The 23,569-nt window shown below is 41.6% G+C and overlaps 1 protein-coding gene across 4 annotated transcripts in view; it reads right to left on the bottom strand.

The window, feature by feature from the left end:
• The window catches only part of RAD51B (DNA repair (Rad51) family protein), an 86,059-nt gene that overhangs the window by 42,265 nt on the left and 20,225 nt on the right, over positions 1 to 23,569 (bottom strand). For 3 of the 4 annotated variants that reach the window (XM_086519415.1, XM_086519414.1, XM_086519413.1), the window contains exon 3: positions 877 to 1,026. In XM_086519415.1, the coding sequence (XP_086375541.1) occupies positions 877 to 1,026 (150 nt within the window). Of the gene's footprint in view, positions 1 to 876; positions 1,027 to 1,682; positions 1,749 to 23,569 lie in introns of all 4 variants that reach the window. The other variant, XM_086519416.1, reaches the window with a different exon arrangement.

Raw genomic sequence — 23,569 nt, 5'->3', positions numbered from 1 at the left:
GTGCTATACAATTGGCTCGCAATCCAGTCTATCACTCAAAGACAAAGCATGTGGATGTGAAGTATCACTTCATCAGGGAAATGCTCGAGGATAAGCAAATTCAGCTTGTCAAAGTTCACACCACAGAAAATCCTGCTCATCTACTTACAAAAGGACTTCCCTCACAGAGCTTTGCGCATTTTCGCAAGCAGTTAGGTGTAGGGTAGTACATCACTTCTCTACATCTCTTGTATATTAGCTTGTATAGTAGCTTTTCTCACACTTAAAGTACCACATTGGACTTTAAGTGGGAGGTTGTTGGGGTATAAAGCCCAATGTGGTCGCCCAGGTAAGTGGGCGGGCCGCCAGGTATGTACACATATTCTTTTGTAAAAACCTAATAAGAACTCACTATGCCCTACACATTACAGTAGAGCGAGTTCACCATATCGTCATGCTCTTCTTCTCGCGCACTCTCTCGCGTCACACTTCCGCTCGTACTCCTTCACAACCATTCAGAAAAGGGCACACTTGGGCACCACACAAGGTATGCATTCCATACCTTTAAACGCTCTTACCTCAGGCGATATCCATACTGAGCAGCAGCAAATTGAAGTAATGAAACAATAGCAAACCGTTTCAAAAAGTACATAAGAAACACAAGGGGCTTTTTTGGGCACATCCAACCAGCACTAGTCCTTGAAGCAAAGACTTGGCTCAAGAGCCATGGAAAATGCCTAGCTTGATGTGCATTGACCCATATCTTGGCAATCTAGTATATTGCTCAAGAAATAACTTCTGAGTATTGGAAAATGAGTTCCGCATTGACCCATATCTTGGCAATCTAGTATATTGTTCAAGAAATAACTTATGAGTATTGAAAAACAAGTTCCGCACCTGTGTTTTTCCAAATCCTGCAGGACCCACCACTTCTGTTAGTGCACCAAATGGAATTCCACCAAGAAGAGCAGAATCTATATCCTGTAGATGTGTCCGTAAATGTCCAAAACCTAGTTCGCTTTCCCTCTCTTCCATTACTGTCAGTGCCTGATACAATAACAATTATCATTGGCAGCAACAGTTCCAGTTACCAATTTCAGCACATCACATATCATTCACCACAAGATCTTCTATAATATAAAAAGAATCAGAGAGATTATATCTCCCAGAATAACATTTAGCTTAGCTCATTACCATGTCATTTATACATAATTTGAAGAAAAGTAGACAGGAGGCTTCACCCCATTAGAGATTTTGTAACGCAATCACATTGCTGCCAGGTATGTTTGCATAATAATTCCTTGTACCCTAGATTGAAGGAGGAAAGCAACAGGGCATGTTGGATTCACTGGAACTTGCTGCCTGACAAGGCAAAGTAGACTCCACGCCACCTTTGTCTCAGCATTGCAAGGGTCTTAAGAGACCAGCGAAGTCTATACACATTTGACAATTAAGGTAACAGCATCACAATGTTCTCCCTAGCAAGTGATGCATGTAAACCACAAATAAGCTTGAATGCCTGAGCATTTTAATAGAAATTCAGTGGGCCCCTTAATTCTATCCTTTCGACATTTTGTAATTACTTTGCAATTGACAAGCTAGAGCAGCCATCAATGCCAGTAAAGCCCCATCCTGTGAATGGTTCTATAAGCTGATGCTACATGTCATTAAAAAATTGCCTTTTTCTTCAGCATTATGTATACCATAATGGTGAGCCACCTTTTGTACATCCAAGAGAAACCAGTCTGATGCAATCAAAGGCACTCCCTCTGCAAAAACAACCCTACTCATGTCGTCAGTGCCCAAGAGTAGGTGCAAGTTTGTATATTCATACTTTGAACGTACTCTATAAAACCAACAAGCTTAGTTTCTATCACCTTGCGGAGGTGATGGGCATACTCAGCCCTGATAAAGGCTAGCATTTGTCAAGCAAGAGCAAAAATACTAAAAGCACTAAAGATTTAAACATCAAAATAGTGTGTTCCTAAGTCAAACAATAAATGGGCTTTTAAGCTCCCCACTTTTATTGAATTTACTACTGATTATCTTCAACATTCCAAGGAAGAAACATTGAAAATAAATTTATTGCAATGCAAAAAATAACAAACGGTTTTCATGATTCTTTTGAGTGAATATCCTTTCTCAACGAGTAAAGAAATAAGATGGCACGACTAAACAACAAAAGCAAATTTACCAAAACAAAGACGAGAAAATCATAAGAGTTGAGAGCAAATGACATCGTATTTAGCTAAAAGAGAAATGTTCGAAGAAATGTGAGGCATACACATGATATTTAGATTGGCACATTCCGGTTCAAAGGAAGTTTGAAAAATCTTAAGGTTTAAAAAGGCACAGTAATCACTATTTTTGGTAAGTTACGTTCAGAAAACTCCTTAAGGATAAATTCCTCCATCTATAGAACTTGAATTCAAGTACATAAACCTTGAAAAGAAGAAACGTCAGGAACAAAAAGATCATCTACAAAGCGTCTTACATTGCATAACTTGTGCAAAAATATTGGGCAAGTGGTCGCAAGGACAAAACGCTCCATAACATCAAACTCATAAGTAGAAAGATAGAAATTAGCAAGGAAAACGGCACAATTGGTGCCCATAGGGATACCAATTGTTTGCTTGAAAAGAAAGTCACCAACGGTTATATATAAATTACCCAAAACAAAATCTAGCCAAGATATGATGCAATGTCATCTACAATCATGGTGAATCTCTTTCTTCCTTTGTCTATATCAACATATGCCTTATACCTATGCTCTCAAACTTGTATGCAAAAACTTTTGAAATAAGAGACTTGACTATGAATTTAAGCTCCTCCAAATTCAGTTTTGTATACAGTGTTGTATAGTCAAAACTTTGGAGACATGTCACATAAGGGAGAAAATCTCTCCTTTATACTTCCTGAAGGGTTGAAAATTATAACACGAATTATACCTACTGAATCATTTATAATCCAACTTGAATCGTAGGTACATCTGCTTCCTTTAACAAAAAATTCCAAAGTTCATTTACGCTAGGTAAAATGGCTTTGAAACAATAACTAAGCCATTTGGAAACCTTTGCTAAAGAGGTGTTACAAGAGGCAACTAAAAATTTAGGTTTTACAGGATTTTTGTGGAACTTCCAAACGGTATACAAAAATGGTAATTTAAGTTAGCACATGAAACCAAAAGACTTATTACAAAGTCTTGATGTTTCAAGATAACCTCTTGCATTGAAAGATCACAACCATTGTAAGTTTGAGAGTTTACTTCATCTAACAAGCATTCTAAATAGAACTTTTTGCACGTAACAACAAAGTTATTAGAGCACTTATTTACGTAAGAGATTACAAAATGACGATGAAATTTCCTAAGAGCATAACAATCAGAAGAAGATAAGCTATTCCTTTCTAAAGAAACATTCCTAAAGCAAGATGCTAATTTCAAAGAAGCTTGCTTGAGAACTACAGACTTTTAATGCGTAAAAACACCATGAACTCCTAAAGACTCCTCAAACTTTACTACAAAACTAGAAATTCCTTTCTCTATTGCTTTGAGAAGACAAGAGTCTTTCAAGGAAGGGAGCCTATATTTAGTACCAATAGAGAAAAGTCCTTCCACGAATCAAAAGGAAGAATCGAATAATTGACACTAACTACATGACCCAAAGCTCCATTTTTGTAAAAAGAAATGGTAGCTTACTACAAGGACAATCAATACCTGAGATTGCTAGCCTTTCTTGCTTTTTAAGATTACGTTCAATGTCACTATAGTTGAAAGCTTTTTGTCCTAAAGTTTTCACATATTTGAAAGCTACGATAGGATGGTTCCATACTTTTCTCACGCAAGGAGGGAGAGCATCCAAAGCTTCTTAAGATCTCAAAATATAGCTTAATCCAATCTTGTCTAAGTCAGGGGAGATAAAGATAGTTATCGACAAATCTTTTTTTCCAACCAAGGGATTCTGCAGACTAAGACACTTGGACTTCAAAGTTTACCTAACAGTACTCGAAGCTGAGTACTATGAGACTTTCTTAACTCCAAATCTTCATGAGAGTAGTTCTCAAGGGTATACAAGAGCTTAGACAAGATCCTTATATTAAACCTCTCAAAATACTTATAAGAAAAAGGACACAACTTCATGACTCTAGATAGGTAAATCAATCTCCATTTGTAATCCCTATACGCAAAAATTCTATGGCTAGAAGGGCCATCACTCTCAATTCTAGAGATTAAAGCCTTAAGAAGACCTTGTACTCCATAAGAAATAGCTTTGTGCAAGACAACTGGATTGAGAGGGATAGAAGATGGATCTGAACAAGAACCTTTAGGAATTCAAGCTCTTTTAGACTTACTTGAAGGAAGAACTAACTCGGGTTTGCGATGCCTTTGCCAAAGCATAGGTTTCTTGTGGTAAATTGTTTTATTGTTAAGTAAAGAAGACTTTCCTTCCAAGTTGAAACCTTAAGGGAATAAGGTATACAAAGTTCTCATCCAAAACAACTCTCGAGGCCATGCTGATTTACAAAACTCTTTAGAGTTTCTAAAATTACCCTCTATGTGTTCAATAGGAAAACAACGGAAAGACTCAAAGCCATGTTTTGCTATTTTCGTATACAAGGGTTCACACTTTCACTTAAGGTGCTTTTACTTTGAACTTTTCTCGCTTCTCTTACATGTTCTTGAAAACGGACAAAAGCTACTCAAAAGGTTTGGCCAACATACATCATAGAAATATCATGAATACTATAAATGACGCAAATAACTTGAGAGGTACGAACCGGACTTAAAGGACGATCTACCATAAGGTGTTTTTTCCTTAAATACCTCAACGATTGAGGGCTTTTATGGAAGAACTTGTGTAATGAGTACTAACTAAGATATTCTTGAAAGAAGTCCAACATATAGAACCATCACCACAAACATGGAAATTAGACTTAGCTAAAAACTTATATCTTTCTTGATACAAATTATGACTACTTCTAGCTATTGAAAAGAGAGAAGGGTCGAAAAGACGTACTTGAGAGTCATCAACATTGTTGGTTGAAGCTGAGAAAATAATAAAAGTGTTTTTCATTTTTGTAATAAGGTTAATGTTTCATCATATCAACGCCCACCTCAAGGCTAAAGATCCTAAGGCTAGATTGGTGTTAACCACACCCCTCATTTGTATAGCAGGGTTGCTGCCAAGCAATGAGGTCCTTAAATAAGGTTGCTTGCTACACACAAAAGATCATTGACAATAGCGTCTAATCGAATACCTGCGCTAGAATCACTACTTAATCTCTCCTCTCACGAGAGATATTTCATTAAATCGCAAAAAACACACTTGATTCAATGAACCCAAATTAAGATGTTATTTTTTTTTTTAAAGAAAAAAATTATGAATTAAAAGCATACATTCTACAAAGTTATATTTAATAAATTTATTATAACACAAAAAAAAAACAAAACGAAACAAATGAAATTTGAAAACAAAAACAAGACCAAAACAATACCAACAAAATATATATATATATATATATATATATTGAAAAAACAAAACATTAGAAAAAAAGCAACAAACAAACACAAAATCAAAAACAAAAAACAGTAAATAAATAAATTAAGACAACTTTTAAAAAAATGATAAACATCACTCACATAATTAAAAAAAACCAAAATCAAAACGAAAAGAAACTCTACACAATCAATCATAACAAAACCAATATTACTAAAAGACCCGTTATTTGTATTATTTTATTAAAAAAACTTTATTTAAAACGAGAAGAAAATTATATACACACACATAAAATCACATCAACACATGAATATAAGATCAATAGTTGTTGGGGTATGCACACCCTCCCAATACATCTCCATGAAACTCTGCAGTCGGTCACCACTTGGACGAAAATCAAAAAGATTTACATATCCGCTAGATAACTGAAAAATATACCTTCATAAGTTCAAAATAGTCTAAACTCACGAATTATAAGAGGGGATAAAATATTGGGGTCATACTTGTGATGGCCTTGTACAAGCTTTGTACGGTTTTCTTTCTCGATCACGACCACATTGGCCTTTACGTGAGAGGTTGTTGAGGTAAAGCCCCATGTGGCCAGTTAGGCCAGGCATCCATCCACTATACTTATTCATTATGTACATAATAGAATAAGGGGGCTCACATGTTGATAGTGAGTTTTATCCCCTACAAACACAAGTCTCCTCTTCTCCTCTCTTCTCCATTGCTGCACACACACTCCCGCTCACGTACTTCAAATGTATCAAAGCGCATGGCGATCACGGAGAGGACGGTGACGACGTAGCGGAGATTGCGGTGAAGCTGGGAAATTTTCAGCACTTTTTTGCAGCAGAATTTTGACTGCAAAAAAGATAAATTTTCAGCTTTGCCTCACTACCCTCACTAGAAATTTCATGGTCTACAACTTTCCAGTAGAAAGTTTTTCCAAATTCAGCACCGATTTTGTTGTACAGTTGGCAGACTGCCTACAGATCTAGATACACAACTACAGATTTTTACAGATTGGTTTTGACCTGTAAAAACAACTCATTTCATGTCCATTTCCGCCACTCTCGACTGTTGTTTCAAGATCTACAACTTTGCAGAAGGAAGTTTCTGCAAATTGTCGACGGTTTGAGAGATATGGACTGGCCGGCTGCAGGGTATTCAAAAAGTTGCAAGTTGATGTGCAAATCATGTATCATATTGTGGTGATTTGCTACATTCGGAGAGCTCGGATTGAGCTTCATGGTTCTCTTCTTTTATGGCTATATAGTTTTCTCTCTGTGAAGAGAGTGTCGGCTGAAAATATAAGTAAATTTATGCGCATACGTTGAGAACATATTGTGGATGTATGCACTCTTGTGGACTCTCGAGATTCGAAAGTGGATTCATCATAGGTTATGTGCATTGACTTATACAATTGAGCAGATTTCAAAAAGTGTGGTGCATGGATTTGCAGAGAGTTTTGCAAGAATTTCTAGCATGATTGTGAGCTGAAGTTTCAGCTGATTCGAATCCTTACACATTTGGTGCATGCTTGATGCTCGTTTATATTGCCATGTGGATGCAATGATGTGCGCTTTTTGGTGGATGATATTCTTCGCCTTGCAATGGCATATGTGTGCTAATTTTCAATTGTTTTGAGCATTAATTTGTGCCATGTTTTTATTGGTTTGCATCCAAGTTTATGCTAGTATATGCCTCGCTTGTAGAGTGCAATTGATGCACTTTGTGTTTTGGATCATAGAATTGTTTTCCAAGTTCAAGGAGTTGAGACTTTGGGACAACTCACGCATGCTTAAAATGGATTTTGCACATGATTTGCTCATGGTTTTGGGCATGTTTATGGCATGTATGGATATTATGGTTAGGTAGCCAAATACCCCAGAAACTCTGTCGGATTTTTCTTGTGAGTTTATTTGTTTATGTGCATGGTTTGCAATTGCGTTTGATTGCATTTGGCACTCGGTGGTTGCTTTGCCATAGTGTTTTGGCATCGCATTGTGAGAGTGTTTGCTCACTGGATTATGTCATTTGACATATATGCGGTAATCTCTTCAAGAGGGAGATTATTGATGATAGATTCATCGGTTACCACATAGTTCTCTTAGATTAGAGAGGGTTTTTTCGCATCATTTGAGCAGTTTTGCTCACTTGTCTCGTTACATTGATCGCCATATTTTCTGACAATTCTCTTGGACAACTTATGCTACCTTATGCTGTATTTTGAAAGTACTTGGTGTGTGAGTTAGTCGGGCTTTGGTTATCCAGTTTGATCAATTTGTGCTTGATCTTGTCACAGGTTATTGCCATGGATTTGGCATGTACATCATTGTCGGGATTTATGCTTTTCCGTACGAAATTTGATGGTTCAAACTTTGAGCATTGGAAAGCAGCTTTGCATGATGCATTGACTCACTTGGGCCAAGTGTTTCCACTACAGGGCATAGATGCTAGGCCAGAGTCTATGATTGATGATGAGTGGGAGAACTTAGACGAGCTTGCATGTTCGACGATCATGTTACACCTTGGTGAGTCTGTCTATCACATTGGTTTGGATGCATGTACAGCTAGAGATTTATGGCAAAGTTTGTGCAATGCTTTTGGCACAAATGAGTCTAGAGAGATGCCTACAATCAAAGGACGATCTTGCAGACATAGAGATGTTGTATGTTGGCATTGTGGTCATACAGTGCATGTACGTAGACGTTGTTTTCGACGCATGAGACAACCGAGGAGAGCACAGGAGAGATGCTATCTCTAGGATGATGTGGGAGCAGATGTAGCATATGTGGCTATGCATGACGGAGATGTCGACTTTACTTCCATGTTTACTCCTGACTTTCTTATTTCGATTTTTTACGACACATTACCTTTGCATTGCATACTAGATAGATGTGAGTGCTAAATTTCACGTCACGCCGAGTTGTGAGTGGTTTAGCACATATGTTAGTGGTATGCTTGGACGTGTGTGTCTATGTTAGGTGCAACGGAATGAATGTTTGTGCTTTGCTCAAGATGAGTGCTCCGAACTGTGCTCAAGGTTCCTTTTGTTCTTATGGAAGGGAGAGCCTTCCGTTCTTAATGAGAGAGTGCTATGATCACAAACAAAGTGAATGGACACTGTACGTGCAAGTGTATGAGACTGAGAGATAGAGACAGAAGAGAGATACGACACTAGAGACGTTGTAAAACCCTCCTCCGAAAGGCCCCACTCTCATCGGCGAGAGTGGTCTACTTATAATTGCACAAACTGGTACAAACTGTATGCATGAGACTGATGCAAGTCTAGGCTATGTCGACGATGACGACGGGGATGACGACACCGACCTAAGGGCTGAAATCTGCAATCTTGTATCTGCTGTCCAAAAACGCTATGGGCTGAAATCTGCGACAAGTCCAAAAGGCTGATTTGGGGCGGCTTTCTAATTGATCTTTGTCGCTGAAAATCTGCAGGTTTTAGGGCTGAAAACTGAGGTTCTTTAAAGGCTGAAAACTGAGGTTCCTTGGGGCTGAATCTGCAGGTCTTTCTACTGCTGAAAATCGCCAGGGCTGAAGACTGTAAAGGCTGAAATCTGCAAACGCTGGGATATCCAAAGACGCTAGGGGAAGAGATCTTCAAAAACGCTAGCTGATGGGAAAACGCTAGGGGAAGAGATCTTTTGCTGGCGATGGTTTGCTGATGCAAAACGCTAGGGCAAGGACTCGCTGACGGAGACTACTTGCTGGAGAAAACGCCAATGCGGGATGGTTCTTCTTGCTTGGAGGGGGAACCACCAACGTCTTGCTTGAGAAGTTGCCTGTTGAGCTTGGCTCTTATTGCCTCTTCTTCCATTTAGTGCTAGTCTAGGTTTGCTTATATACAAACTTACTCAATTTGCCCCACCTACTTTCCAACAAAAGTCACTTAAAAATAATAAGTGAAAAATATCAAAAATAGGTCAAATAGGCTAAATGCACTGGAAAATTCACCTGAAGGATTCTGACGGATTTTGATGGGAATGCTTATGATCATGCTGTGTGCAACCAGAGGATATGCATCTACACTAAGTGACTGGGCATGCACGGTCTGCGAACAAACTCACAAAAGTGCCATATCACTTCTAAATCTTGACTGACGAGACTGATTGAACCCTTGTCGTGCAGTAGCTTGTCCACGAACACATAGGGTTGGATGCGTCACATGACAGTCTAGCTGATGGTTCGGTGCATGACATAGTTGGTGCAAGAGGTGTCACACTATTGTTGTCGAGTGGTGCATCATACATGTTGCGAGATGTACGCCATGTGCCGGGCTTGACACAGAGCTTGATCTCTGTGAGTCAGTTACGAGACAGTGGATACGAGGTAGTGCTGGACGAGCATAGTTTCATATTGCATCATGGACAACTAGTCATAGCGAGAGATGCTAGTGTTGACACCATTCATGTGATGCGAGCACGTCACATGCGAAATGGCACAATCTTTGTGAGTACGTAGCCATGCAAAGTACGCATATCTCCTTTGCGGATAGGTTGCATGATACTCTAGTTTGTGAGCATGTTAAGCCAGTTGTGCAGCAGGGCATGTCATTCGTGGATGCGATGACAGATATGGATGGCTTGAGCGTTGAGGATTCAACCGTGATTCAGTCATTCATGGATATGCTTAGGCCAGAGACTGATGCATGTAAGTTGGAGCTAGGCATTGCTCTTCCCACACAGGGTTCAGAACAGACAGATGCTCTTGGTGCGCATGTAACATGCGATGGACACGAGGATGGATTCCAAGGATCGGAGTTCGAGTGTCGGAGTGATTGCCATGAGTAGAGCTCTGAGCCAGATTTGATTGAGATAATCAGATTGGCAGATATTTCCAAGATTGCATCAACATTCGGGAGTCTCATATACGAGATACTGATCTCGAGACACGAGATTGCATTTGCGGTAGGTGCATTTGTAGTGGTTGATATTGGCCTTGAGCATAGGGGCACTTTGCAGCATATGGTGAGATACCTGTGGGATGTGTGCGGCTTTGGTGAGGAGTATGTGGTCGATGGCTCTATACTTCCTCTACAATTAGAGCTGGATGCACATAGATTTAGTGAGCCTGTGGGTGTTGATTGAGGTCATACTTGTGATGGCCTTGTACAGGCTTTATACGGTTTTCTTTTCTCTCTCATGGCCACATTGGCCTTTACATGGAAGGTTATTGAGGTAAATCCCCATGTGGCTGGTTAGGCCAGGCGCCCGCCCACTATACTTATTCATTATGTACATGATAGAATAAGGGGACTCGCATGTTGATAGTGAGTTTTGGCTCCTACAAACACAAGTCTCCTCTCTTCTCCATTGCTACATACACACTCACACACGTGTCCCGCTTGCGTACTTCATAAAACACTCATAAAACTACAAAAGTAAGGGACACAAGAAAACAAGAAAGAAAACTAAATCACTTTATTTGTTACTAAACAAAACTAGATAAACAAACCATTATCCGCTTACATTCCATGTCTCTTCCTTGGCATAACACAGTATCCAAAAAAGCACAAGAAGGATTGAGCATCGAGCATCGGCATTTCCATTGTAATTTGCCGCACTTGATAGATTTAGATCAGAAAGACAAGTTTCAATTCCAATTTTTGCGAGTGTTTGATGAACAGTTTGGCACTCCGTCTCTTTGTTCATCTACATTGCATGCATAGTCTTTAAAGAAGACTAGAATTTTTCCAGTCACTTTACATGGAATAGGTATGTTCATGTTTTTGTGTTGGAAGTGGTTTCAGGAATTTTCCTCCTCGGAGATTCTTGAAGAAGGTAGATCCACGACTATAGCCGAAGTTGGAGCTTTGATGCAGCCACAAATGACTTTGTGTCGCTTTCGGCGCAGGCCAAAGAAGCAAGCGATGCAGACCTTTATGACTGAACCACTTCTCTTGGTCCAACACCATTGGAACAATCACGTCCCAAGAAATAGTATTTAGTCGGTCACTCGTACTGAGCAAAGAATAGAAATTGGAGTACCGAGGAGGTAACTAGGTCAAAAGTTGGATGGCCGTGTCATCAAAACTGATAAGCTTTCCCGTGTGAAGTCTCTCCTGCTGGAGCTTCTACATCTTGTTGATGTAATCCCTCATGGATGAGTGCTTCGCATCCAATGTCCTCAACTGCACCTCCATAGCTATCCGCTTCATAGGAGAGACTTGATCATATAGAGATGAAAGCCAATCTCAACTGCACCTCCTTAGCTATCCACTTCATCGGAGAGACATCGATCATATAAAGATGAAAACCAATCCCAAATCCGCTTATCATTTGGATGTGATTGATGACTAATGTGTATTGTTGAGGATGATGAATGATCGGATTCGAGCATTTAAAACACTTCCATAACTTCGCTTCCGTAGAATCCCTTGGCTTTTGAAAGTTGATTGTAACAAAGTCTCCAAGCTCGTAAGAGTTGAAGACTGCCCTCATGGTCGCTTTCCAAATGGCATAGTTGTCGCTCCGAGGGATGAAGTGTTGCGCGAGCAAAAGCGTGTGCATGTGTGTGCAACAATGTAGAAGAAACAAGAAGAGGAGACACAGCTTGTGGACTCCTATCACAATATTGTGATTAGGATTATGAGTCATTATTCTTTTAAGTAGAATGAATAGCCAGTGTTAGTTCCCGATTAGTGTTCAGCCGCCCAACAGTATGCACGGCACATTGGGCTTTACCACCCCAACAACCTCCCACTTAAAGCACAATGTTCCTTTAAGTTGGAGTGACAATGTATGTATACATACAATACATGTAAACAATGATCATGATCATCTACCCAATGCCCATGAGAGCCCGACATTGTGCAAACTGCTCTAAAGGTAAGCCCTTTGTTAGAAGATCAGCATGACTCTCACTGGTGTGAACCTTGGCAACAAGCTGCAATTGCTTGTCCTCAAGAACCTCGAGAATGAAGTGATATTTATCATCCACATGCTTTGTCTTTGTATGAAACACTCAGTTCTTTGCCAATTGTATGGCACTTTGGCTATTACAATGTAACATAGGCATCTCAACACTGATTTCCAAGTCTCTTACTAGACGACCAATCCATGTAGCTTCTTTGCAAGCTTTCGAAGCTGCAATTCAGCCTTTGTAGTAGACAAGGTAATGCAATCCTGTAAGCGCGAGCGCCATGAAAAAGCACCTCCTGTGAATTCAAAGACATAGCATGAAGTGGACTTCTATTGTCCAAGTCTCTTGCTGTCACATGCGCACGTCACTTGCGCTACGTGGACATGCTTCTGCTACAGTCTAGCATGAGTCTTAGCTTAGGGCTGAGCCTGGCACTTTGTGAGCCTCTAGCAGGACGTGCATGTCCAGGCCGATCATAGTTGCATACCCTCTCTTACACAATACAATTATTTCAGCATACAAGCATTTTGTTGCATGAACCACCTCTTATAGGTCATTTATATATAAGTGATTTTTGCAATTCTTTTAGAAAATCGTGAACTGTTGGAAAACTTGTCCGACCCAGCCTATAATTCTTATAAAAGAAACCATAGTGTTGGTAGAGAAGAGCAGAAGAGCAAAGGAGCAGAGCAGTAGAGCCTCTCAAGCATTGGTTGTCCAGTGTTTTTGCCACCCATTGCATCAGCGTTTTCAGCCTCAGTACCTTGCCGTCATCAGCGTCTTTGGACGATCAGTTTTCAACCAGAAGACCTTGGGGTTGCAATAGCATCAAGCAGTGCCGCAAGACCCGCAGTTCCCCATCGCTTTCTCAACAGGAAGGCCAACGTTTTCAGCTTGGAGCGCCTGCGGATTTCAGCCCTAGCATCGTCATTGGTTGCAGTTCCTAGCCATCGACGTCGCTAGCAGTACCGGCATTCACCATAGCGTCGTTGTCACCATCGTCGACATAGTACCCCAGCACCTAGTACCCCTTGTCCCTTGGCTCGGCATAAGGATCCACCGAACCTATTAGGACCTCGTCGTCGATATCATCGTCGTCGACATAGACCCATCAGTACCTCTTCATCGTCGTCGTCGTCAACAGAAAACCCATTAGTACCTCGTCATCGACATAGACCATCAATACCTCGTCGTCGTTGTCATCATCGTTGACATAGACCCCATCAGTACCCCTCAATACCCAGTACTCAGCATCAATACCCATTAGCATCAGCTTCTCAGCATTTAGCATCATTGTATGAGCATTGTGCAAGAATAAAGAAAGTACTTGCTCTGGCAATAGAGCCAGGGGTCCCTTGAGGGTTTGGAACCATACATTCGGTGTCGTCTCTTTTCTCTCTCTCTCTCTTGTGTCTCTCTTTCATTTAGTTCGTCTCTTTTCTCTCTCTCTCTCTCTTGTGTCTCTCTCTTTCATTTAGTTCAGTTCAGTTCTTTCAAGTGAAGTAAAGTGTCCCTTGTGTTTGTACGGAGTACTAGATCCGAGCTAAATTCTTAAACACTACCACTGCACCTAACACCTGCATAATTTGCATCCATCTAACCCATTACACATGCTTCCTTTCTTCCAAAGCAAATGCTCATATCTTTTGTACCATTTAAATATTGCATAACCCCTTTCACTGCCTCCCAATGTTTCTTGCCTACATTTGACATATACCTGCTAACTACTCCCACTGCAAAAGCAATGTCAGGACCTGTAGCAATCATAGCATACATCAAACTCCCAACTGCAGATAAATAAGGCACTTTGGCCATTTTAGCCTTTTCCTCTTCAAACTGAGAGCAACCCTTGTTAGAAAGTTTCACCATATGTAGGCAATGGAGTACTCAATGCCTTTCCCTTGAAACGTTGAGCACTTTATCAATGTACTCGATTGAGACAAAAAGACAGACTTCTTGTATCTGTCTCGCTTAATGCGCATGCCAAGGATATGGCTTGCTTCACCCATGTCTTTCATTTCAAAGTTCGCATGTAACTCTCACTTCAAGGCTGAAATCTCATCCCTGCTTTTCCTAACAATTAACATATCATCCACATAAAGGACCAAAATAAAAAAACTACCATCTTTAGCTTGCTTAGTGTAGAGGCAGTGGTCCATATCGCTCCATTTGCAGCCTTGAGAGAGCATAAACGAGTAGAATTTATGATATCACTCCCTTGATGACTGTTTTAGACCATAAAGGGCCTTTTCTAATTGACTGACCAGGTTTTCTTTGGTCTTCTCAACAAGACCTTATTGCTGCATTATATAAAGTTCTCTTGAAGTTCTTGCAAGAACGTTGTCTTGACATCCATCTGGTCAAGTTCCATGTCCTCTTTAGCAACCAACGCAAGTACACACCGCAGAGTAGTCATCTTGATAACTAAAGAAAAGATCTCATCAAAGTCAATACCCTGCTGCTACTTAAATCCTTTAGCAACAAGTAGTATCTTGTACTTTGGTTTATTATCATGACGTGTGATCTTCAATTTGTACACCCATTTGCATGGTAATGCCTTTTTACCTTTAGGGAACCGAATCAACCTCCAATTTGATTCTTATGCAACGAGTCCATTTCTAATTGCATAGCTTTCTCATGGCTTTCTTATAGCAAAAGGGCTCTCCGCAATGTGTCAACATAATGTAGTCCAATGAGGGAGTATATCTATCATGTAGAATGAATGGTCACTTGTAAGGTGCAGCGGAAGTGAATGTTGAACTTTACTCAAGATGAGTGCTCCGGACTGTGCTCAAGGGTTCCTTTTACTTACATAAGGGAGAGCCTTCCGTTCCTTTAATGAGATAGTGGCGAATGATCACAAACAAAGTGAATGACACTGTGAATGAAGTTGCTGAGACTGAGAGAGAGAGAGAGAGAAGAATACAACACCAGAATGTTGTCAAACTCTCCTCCAAGGGCCCCACTCTCTATGGCGACAGAGGTCTATGCTATTGATTGCACAAATTTGGTACAATGGTCTAGATGCAATGGACTAGCCGACGATGTCGACGACAATGATGACGACGATGAGACGGGCTGAAATCTAAAATCGCTAGGGGCTGAAATCTGCAAATCTGCTGAATTCTGACTCTGTGTCGGTGAGGATGGCAATGGCGATAACACGACGACAATGCGCTGAAAACGCAGATGCTGAAATCTGCGAATGGGCTGAAACTGAAAACGCTGGTTGATCTGATCGTGCGGCGAGGAACTGCTGCGGGTAGGTGAAATATGTGAGGTTTGGGGCTGATCTTGTGGAGTCTTAAGTGCTGAAAACTGAAAACGCTGATGACTGGGGCTGATCTGACGCCGCGAATCTGCAAAACGCCGAGGCTGATTTGCAACCAAAAACGCCAGGGTATCTGTGTGGCAAAACGCTGATCTTGTTCTACAAACTAGAAAAACGCCAGGCTGATCTTGGGAATCTGCTAACGCCAGGCAATCTGCTGCAGAAACGCCAAGGCTGATCTGCTATAGAAAAACGTTGGCTAGTCTTGATGGCTAAAAGCGCTAAGGAAATCTGCCGGTCTTGCTGAGAAGGTGCACTGCAAGTGTAGGTACTTCTTCTGCCAGAAAGTGCTAGCGCTAGCTTTCTTATATATTAACTTATCAAAAATGCCCTACCCCGTTTCACAACAAAGTCACTAATTAATAATAAGTGAAAAATGGCTAAAATAGGGAAAATGAATTCTATGCATTGTAAAATGCTCATGATGGATATTGACTGTAATGCTGATGATCATGCTGTGTGCAACCAGAGGATATGCAACTACTCTAAGTGCCTAGACATGCACGGCTGCGCACAGGCTCACAAAGGTGCCAGAACACTTCGTAAGCTGACCTGAACCCTGGACCTGAAGTAGCTTGTCCACATGCACATAGGATTAGATGTGCACATAACATCCCCTTCTTTTCAAAGTGAGGTACTGGTACCAAATTGTATGGCGTCGAGGGAGATCGCCAACAACGTCTCGAATCCTGGGAAGGACTCTACGCCGGCCCACTCTGATGCGTAGGTCATGCGATACTTGAACTTCATGAGGGTCTGCAACGCTTGCTTGTTTGGGCCGCGCCGAAAGCGACAAAAGTGATATGTAGTTGCGTCAATACTCCAACTGCGTCTATGGACGTAGGTCCACCTTCTTCAAGAATCTCCGAGAAGGAAAATTCCTGAAACCACTTCCAGCACAAAATCATGAACATACCCATTCCATGTAGAGTGACAAGAAAAATACTATGCTTCCTAAATGACTGTGCATGCAATTGAGATGAACCAAGTGACGGAGTGCCAAACCCCTTCACCAAACACACGCAAAAAGTGAGATCGAATCTTGACTTTTCGGCCTAAACCTATCAACAGTGGCAAATCACAATGAAAATGCCGATGCTTGATGGTCAATCTTTCTTGTGCTCTTCTGAGACTGTGTCATGCCAAGGAAGAGACATGGTGAAGGCAAGGATGAGGCTTCTTGCTGTGAACGAGTGAGCGAGCAAGCGAGAGAGAGGGAGAGAGAGAGATCGACACAGGTCTATGTGTACGGCAAAAACCCAGCCTACACGCTATCTACAATCCTTTGTTATTTATGTTAGGATACATTATAAAGTTGGGCCATTTAAATGGCCCAAGGGGTGGTTCCCACCCCCACTATAAGTGAGTAAAAATAATGTATACAAGGAGGCAAAGGAGGGCCTTTCGACCCAACAACCTCCCACTTAAAGGCCCGATGTGGTACCTTTAAGTAACTCCCACCAAGTGTAAGCAATGTTGATGTTGTGTCTTAGCAAGACACTTAGTGAGAACATCTGCATGGTTATCCTGTGTCTTGACCTTTGTCAGTGTGACAAGGCCATCATCCAAGACCTGTCGTATAAAATGGTACCGCACATCAATGTGTTTGATACGAGCATGAAACATGGCATTTTTAGCCAAGCATAAAGCACTCTGACTATCACAACCAAGTACTAGAACATATGCAGGAAGACCAAAATCTCTGACCAACTTGCCAAGCCAAATAGCTTCTTTAGAAGCCTCTGTGGCTTAAATATATTCAGCCTGTGTAGTGCTCAATGCCACAATCTTTTGTAACCTTGAACACCATGAGATAGCACCTCCAGCAAGTGTGAATACATATCCACTAGTAGACTTTCTAGTGTCAAGATCACCTACCATGTCCGAATCACAGAAACCCCGCAGTGAATCGTGATAGTGTACCCTTTCCATAACATATACATGTGTCGTGTGTACCTTTTAGGTACCTGAAAATGCCTTTCACTGCCTCCCAATGTGGTTTGCCAGAATTAGACATAAACCTACTAACAACTCCCACTGCATAAGCAATGTCTGGTCGTGTAGCAACCATGGCATACATCAATGAACCACAAGCTGAAGCATAAGGAATGCCTTTCATAGCATGGGCAGCTACATCATCTTTTGGGCAATCAAGCTTGCTAAGCTTTGTGTGCGGAGGTAAAGGCACACCAAGAGGCTTAGCATCAGACATATTAAATCTCTCAAGCACTTTCTTCATGTACTTGTCTTGAGAAAGGGATAGAAGACGCTTCTTTCTATCCCTCATAATACGCATACCCAAAATATGTTCAGCTGCACTCAAATCTTTCATTGAGAAAGCTGAATTCAGCTCCCTTTTCAAATCATTCAAAGTCTCCTTATGCTTGCCAGCAATCAACATGTCATCCACATATAGGACTAGCACAATAAGACTACCATCTGGAGCCTTTTTAGTGTAAAGGCAGTGATCTGCATGGCTGCGTTTGAACCCATGGTTGAGCATAAAAGTATCAAACTTCTTGTACCACTGTCTAGGGGATTGTTTTAACCCATACAAGCTACGTTTCAATTTGCATACCAAATGCTCTTTCCCTGGAATGACAAAGCCCTCAGGCTATTGCATATACAGCACCTCAGCCAAGTCACCATGTAAGAAAGCAGTGATCACATCCATTTGATCCAGCTCCAAATCCAAGATAGCACATAAAGCAAACAACACACGGAGAGTAGACATCTTCACCACAGGTGAAAAAATCTCTTGGAAATCAATGCCTTCCTTCTGTGCATAACCCTTAGCAACTAGACGTGCTTTGTACTAGGGTTTATCATCAACACATTTGACTTTATAAACCCACTTGTTAGGAATAGCCTTCCTTCCTTTGGGTAGCTTAGGTTCATTAAATACCACATCCCGGCTGCGAATTACCTTATGTGACCCCGGAATCCAAACTCTATATCCCATTTCACCTTCATCTCCATAACCCAAGAAGATGCCTTTCAAGGATTTCATATCGAGTTTGGTTCTCTCAAGTCAACAGGCACATGTACATAGCATTCACAACCAAAGACTTTCAAGTGGTCATATGAAGCCGGTTTGCCAGACCAAACCTCTTCAGGGATGCCATCATCAAGTGCACGATGTGGAGATCAGTTGCATATATGCACCGCGGTTTTAAGTGCCTCTCCCCAAAACAATTGCGAGAGATTAGCTGTAGACAACATGCACCAAATCTTCTCACATAACGTGCGATTCATACGCTCGGCCACACCATTTGAAGATGGATTATAAGGGGCAGTGAGCTCCCTTTTAATTCCATTCTCACCACAAAAAACATTAAAGTCTTTAGAAACATACTCCCCCCCCCATTATCTGCACGTATGCATTTAAGTTTCAAACCCTTTTGAGTACAAACAAAGGCATAGAACTTTTTAAATGCATTCAAAACCTCACTCTTATCCTTAAGCAAATAAACCCATAGTTTACGTGAACAATCATCAATGAAAGACACAAAGTAACGAGAACCACCATGAGTTTTTATTGGCATTGTGCATACATCAGAATGTACGAGATCCAAAATACTAGCCTTTTTAGAGGCTCCATGAGAGTAAGAAGATTTTACATGCTTCTCAAGTACACAATCATCACAAAAATCAAGTTTAGAAACTTTTACATCAATCCTACCAAAAGAGGAAAGAGTCTGCAATCCCTTATGACTCATATGTCCAAGACGCTTATGCCAAAGCTCCATGTGTGACTGCACTTCTGCAATTGCGACAAAACAGCCAGGTAATGCCTTGCAATGCAGATAGTATAAAGTACCCTTCTTACTGCCTCTAGTAATAAGCATAGATCCCTTTTGGATCTTCCACATGCCACCACCAAATGTAGTGAAGAAGCCTTTACTATCCAACTACCCAACTGAAAGCAAACTCTTCTTGATACCAGGCACATACCTAACATCATGAAGAGTGAATTCCTGGCCATTATCAAGTGCCAGGTGTATGGTGCCAACTCTCTCAATGTCATAAGCATAGTTATTGCCCAAATACACTTTTCCAAGGTTTCCTACAGTGTATGAGGCAAAACACTCCAAAGAGGGGGTTACATGAAAAGAGGCACCACTGTCAACAATCCAGGATTGTGACAGGCCATCATGAGTAGAAAGCAAAGCATCTATCACATCATGCTTAGTGATATGCATATCCTCAACAGTCATGACATGTGGATCTGAAGATGCAACCCAAAAATCACTAGTGTCTTCATTTTCATCAATCTCTTTAATGACAACACTAGAGATCACATTTGCCTTTTCAGGCTCACTTTCTTTAGGGGTAGAGCTGTCCTCTTTATCATTTTTCTTGCCTTTTGCATTCATTTACTTCTTGCGCTCCTGCTCTTTCTTAAAAAACCTGCAATCTGGCTTTTTATGCCCCTTTCTTCCACATTGATAGCAAGTGATGTCTTACTGTTTTTCCTTGCTTTTGCAACGATTTCTTTGCTTATTTGCAACATTTTGCCTTTTATCATTGCGTCCACGGACATTATAGACTGATCCACTGCCACTCCCACTTGGCTTGCGTCTGATCTCCTCATTGAGAATAGAACCACGCACACCATCATAGGTCAAGTTGGAGTTGTTACTCAAAGAAACAACCAATGCTTCCCAAGACTCTGGCAGTGTCATAAGTAGAAAGATAGCCTTGAGCTTATCATCCTCAAAAGCTTGCAAACCTGAGTCACTCAACTGACTCAAAATTCAAGCAAAGGCATTCAAATGATCAGAGACAGATTTGGACTCATCAAGCACTAAGCTTACAAGCTTCCTCATGAGATGAACCTGATTTACAGGCGTCGTATCCTCATAAGTAGCTTTAAGCTTATCCCACACAGCCACAGCTGTGTCAAGCCCCTTGGTATCAACAAGAATATCATCAGTCACAGCCATCTTAATGTAAGTAATGGCTTTCCTGTTAAGCTTAGTCCAATCTGCATCTGACATACCCTCTGGCTTATTTTCAGCCAATGCATCATCGCACTCTTTCAAGAAAAGAATGCCTTGTATGCGATCCTTCCACAATTCAAAACCTGTATCATCAAACCTGCGGATCTCAAAGAGGCTCTTAGAGTCCGAGGATGATGAAGTGTCAGCCATGATGAGACAAAACAAAAACTGATAATTTTCAGCCAAGAAGTAGAAGCACTGTACCGCAAGAGCAAATGCAAGTAAACACTGTAAAAGTGTCTGCGAGAACAACTGTAATGTTGTAATTTAGTTTAAAAGTAAAATTTTCAGCAAGAAGACATATTGAGCATGTCAAACTTAAACGCATAGAGCAACCTCGCATCAAGTATACATCACCAAATGCATTTGCAATGACTCCAATGTTGTACATGCCACAGTTTCACTGCATAAAGTACATTTGACAATACACATAAGAGGTGAAAGTTGCTCAAATGATTGAATAAACACTTGTAGGCTCCACAAGCCTCAATCTCTTTGCTCAAATTGACCACAAATGTAAGTACATAAGTGAAATTTTGCTGAATTTTCAAAAAAACAACAAAAGCCCCAAATTCTCACTGCTCAATTCTCCACTGTAACTTCGTCACCTGCACCTGTAAGGAGTGAACTTGATAGTTTTTGCTGAAATTACCAAAAGCCCCAAGTTTTGTCGCGAAAAATTGCTGAAATTTGACAATTTTCAGCAAAGATGCAAAAAGCCCCAATTCCAAACGTGAAATTGAGTTCCCCAAAGTGCCCGGTGTTAACCTACAAAGCTGTTTTTGCTGTTTATACACCTGAATATGCAGAAAATGACCTGTTTTTAGCCAAAAACGCCTGTTTTGGACTTGTAATTCTCTGTTTTCAGCGTGTGAGCAATGGTAGACACTGTACCGTACTTGGAGAAGAGAGAGAAAGCTCTTGCGCTGCTGTTTCTAGAGAGAGAAAATCTGCACAGGAGAGAGAAAATGCTACCTACGCGAGAGGGAATCGCCCAGGGCACGTAGCCTTGCTCTGATACCAATTTGAAGGCAAGGATGAGGCTTCTTGCTTTGAACGAGTGAGCGAGCAAGAGAGAGAGAGAGAGAGATCGACACAGGTCTATGCGTACGGCAAAACCCCAGCCTGCACGCTATCTACAATCCTTTGTTATTTATGTTAGGGTACATTATAAAGTTGGGCCATTTAAATGGCCCAAGGGGTGTTTCCCACCCCCACTATAAATGAGTAAAAATAATGTATACAAGGAGGCCAAGGAGGGCCTTTAGACCCAACACATGGAATGTGAATTGAAGTTCAAGTATCGCGGGGCCCACGCAGCAGAGTGGGCCAGCGAAGAATACTTCCGAGATCCCAAGAGTTGTTGGCGGATTATACAAACGCCATACAGCTCGGTACCAGTACCTCACCTTGAAAAGGGGGGATGTCGCGTGCACATCTAACCCTATGTGCATGTGGACAAGCTGTACCTACTTCTAGGGTTTAGTGTTATGGCACGTTTGTGCGCCTGTACGCAGGAAGTGCATGTCAAGGCACTTAGAGTAGCTGCATACCCTCTAATTGCACAACCCATTAGCATTAGTATCACTACATAGTACCAAGCATAAGCATTTTCACCGCACAAAACCTCTTTCCCCAATTGCGTGTAAACAACCCTCTTAACAGGCATTTTATTTATTAAAGTGACTTTTCAATTACCAGAATCGTGGGGCATCAAGGAGGCTGCTCGACCCATACAATTGCACCTATATAAGTGACCCATTGGGCATTAGAGTTCAGCAGAGAAGCAAGAAGAAGAGCCTCTCAAAACCCACAGCACCAAGTATCCGATGATCATCACCATCACCAGTGTTTTCTCAAGCACTACCTAGCGTTTTCGCATCACGTTTTCAGCCAACAGCAGCGTTTTGTTTTCCCCGCTTCCTCCCGAAGCACCACAGCAGATCAGTACTCCCTTGTCGCGGTCATCCGTTCTATTGCAGCCAAGACAACAGATCAATTTTCAGCCAGCAGATCACTTAGATTTTTTCCCGTTTTCAGCCATCGTGAGCCCATTAGCTTCGACATCGTCATTGTCGTCGTCGACATCATCGTCATCAAGCATTATAGCATTTAGAACCATTGTACCAGACTTGTGCAATCTAAAGCAAACACCTCTCTAATAGAGAGGGGGGCCCTTGAAGGGGGGTTTGGGACCCCATCTGGTGCCATCTCTTCTCTCTCTCTCTCTCTCTCTCTCTCTCTCTCTCTCTCTCTCTCTCTCTCTCTCTCATGCAGAGCATACACTGAGATCAGAGGCAGGTATGAGGCCTTATTCAGAGGACAGCCCACTCTCCGAGAGATCATGGACTCTCGAGATCAGAGACAGCTCGGACGTTTCTTACTAGAGATACAGAGCCATCGGGATACACTACTACAGCCACACACAGCTACACAGACAGAGGGGAGACAGTCGCAGCTCACAGACTTCTTTCAGAGGATTGCCGCCCCTCCCTCACCAGACACTCAGAGGGGAGTGACACTCCCACAGGCGGAGGTGAGCCGAGCTAGACGACGACCACGAGTCACAGGCTACAGGGGCGCGAGCTCCCACCACCGACAGATCGAGGAGATCCGAGCCCGGGAGCGCCGTGGCACTGAGGAGCGAGTGGCTCAGATGAGGGCCGACCCGACAGCTTTCATCCGGGTAGCCTTGGCACCAGACCCGCCCATGTACCACATCTTACATCCCCCCATTAGTACAGGATGGAGCTAGATAGCTTGATGCATTCTCATGATTGTACTACCTTGAGCATATAGACATGCATATACCCCTAGAGATAGAGCTCCATCCCTCCTCAGATACTCCACTACCTACATTCAGTTCAGTTTTGTAT

Source organism: Adiantum capillus-veneris, chromosome 9 (genome assembly GCF_014529385.1).
Source record: "Adiantum capillus-veneris isolate H3 chromosome 9, ASM1452938v2, whole genome shotgun sequence".
NCBI classification, from domain to species: domain Eukaryota; kingdom Viridiplantae; phylum Streptophyta; class Polypodiopsida; order Polypodiales; family Pteridaceae; genus Adiantum; species Adiantum capillus-veneris.
Note: the sequence above shows the minus strand (reverse complement) of the source record. Positions and strands in the feature narration are given on the sequence as shown.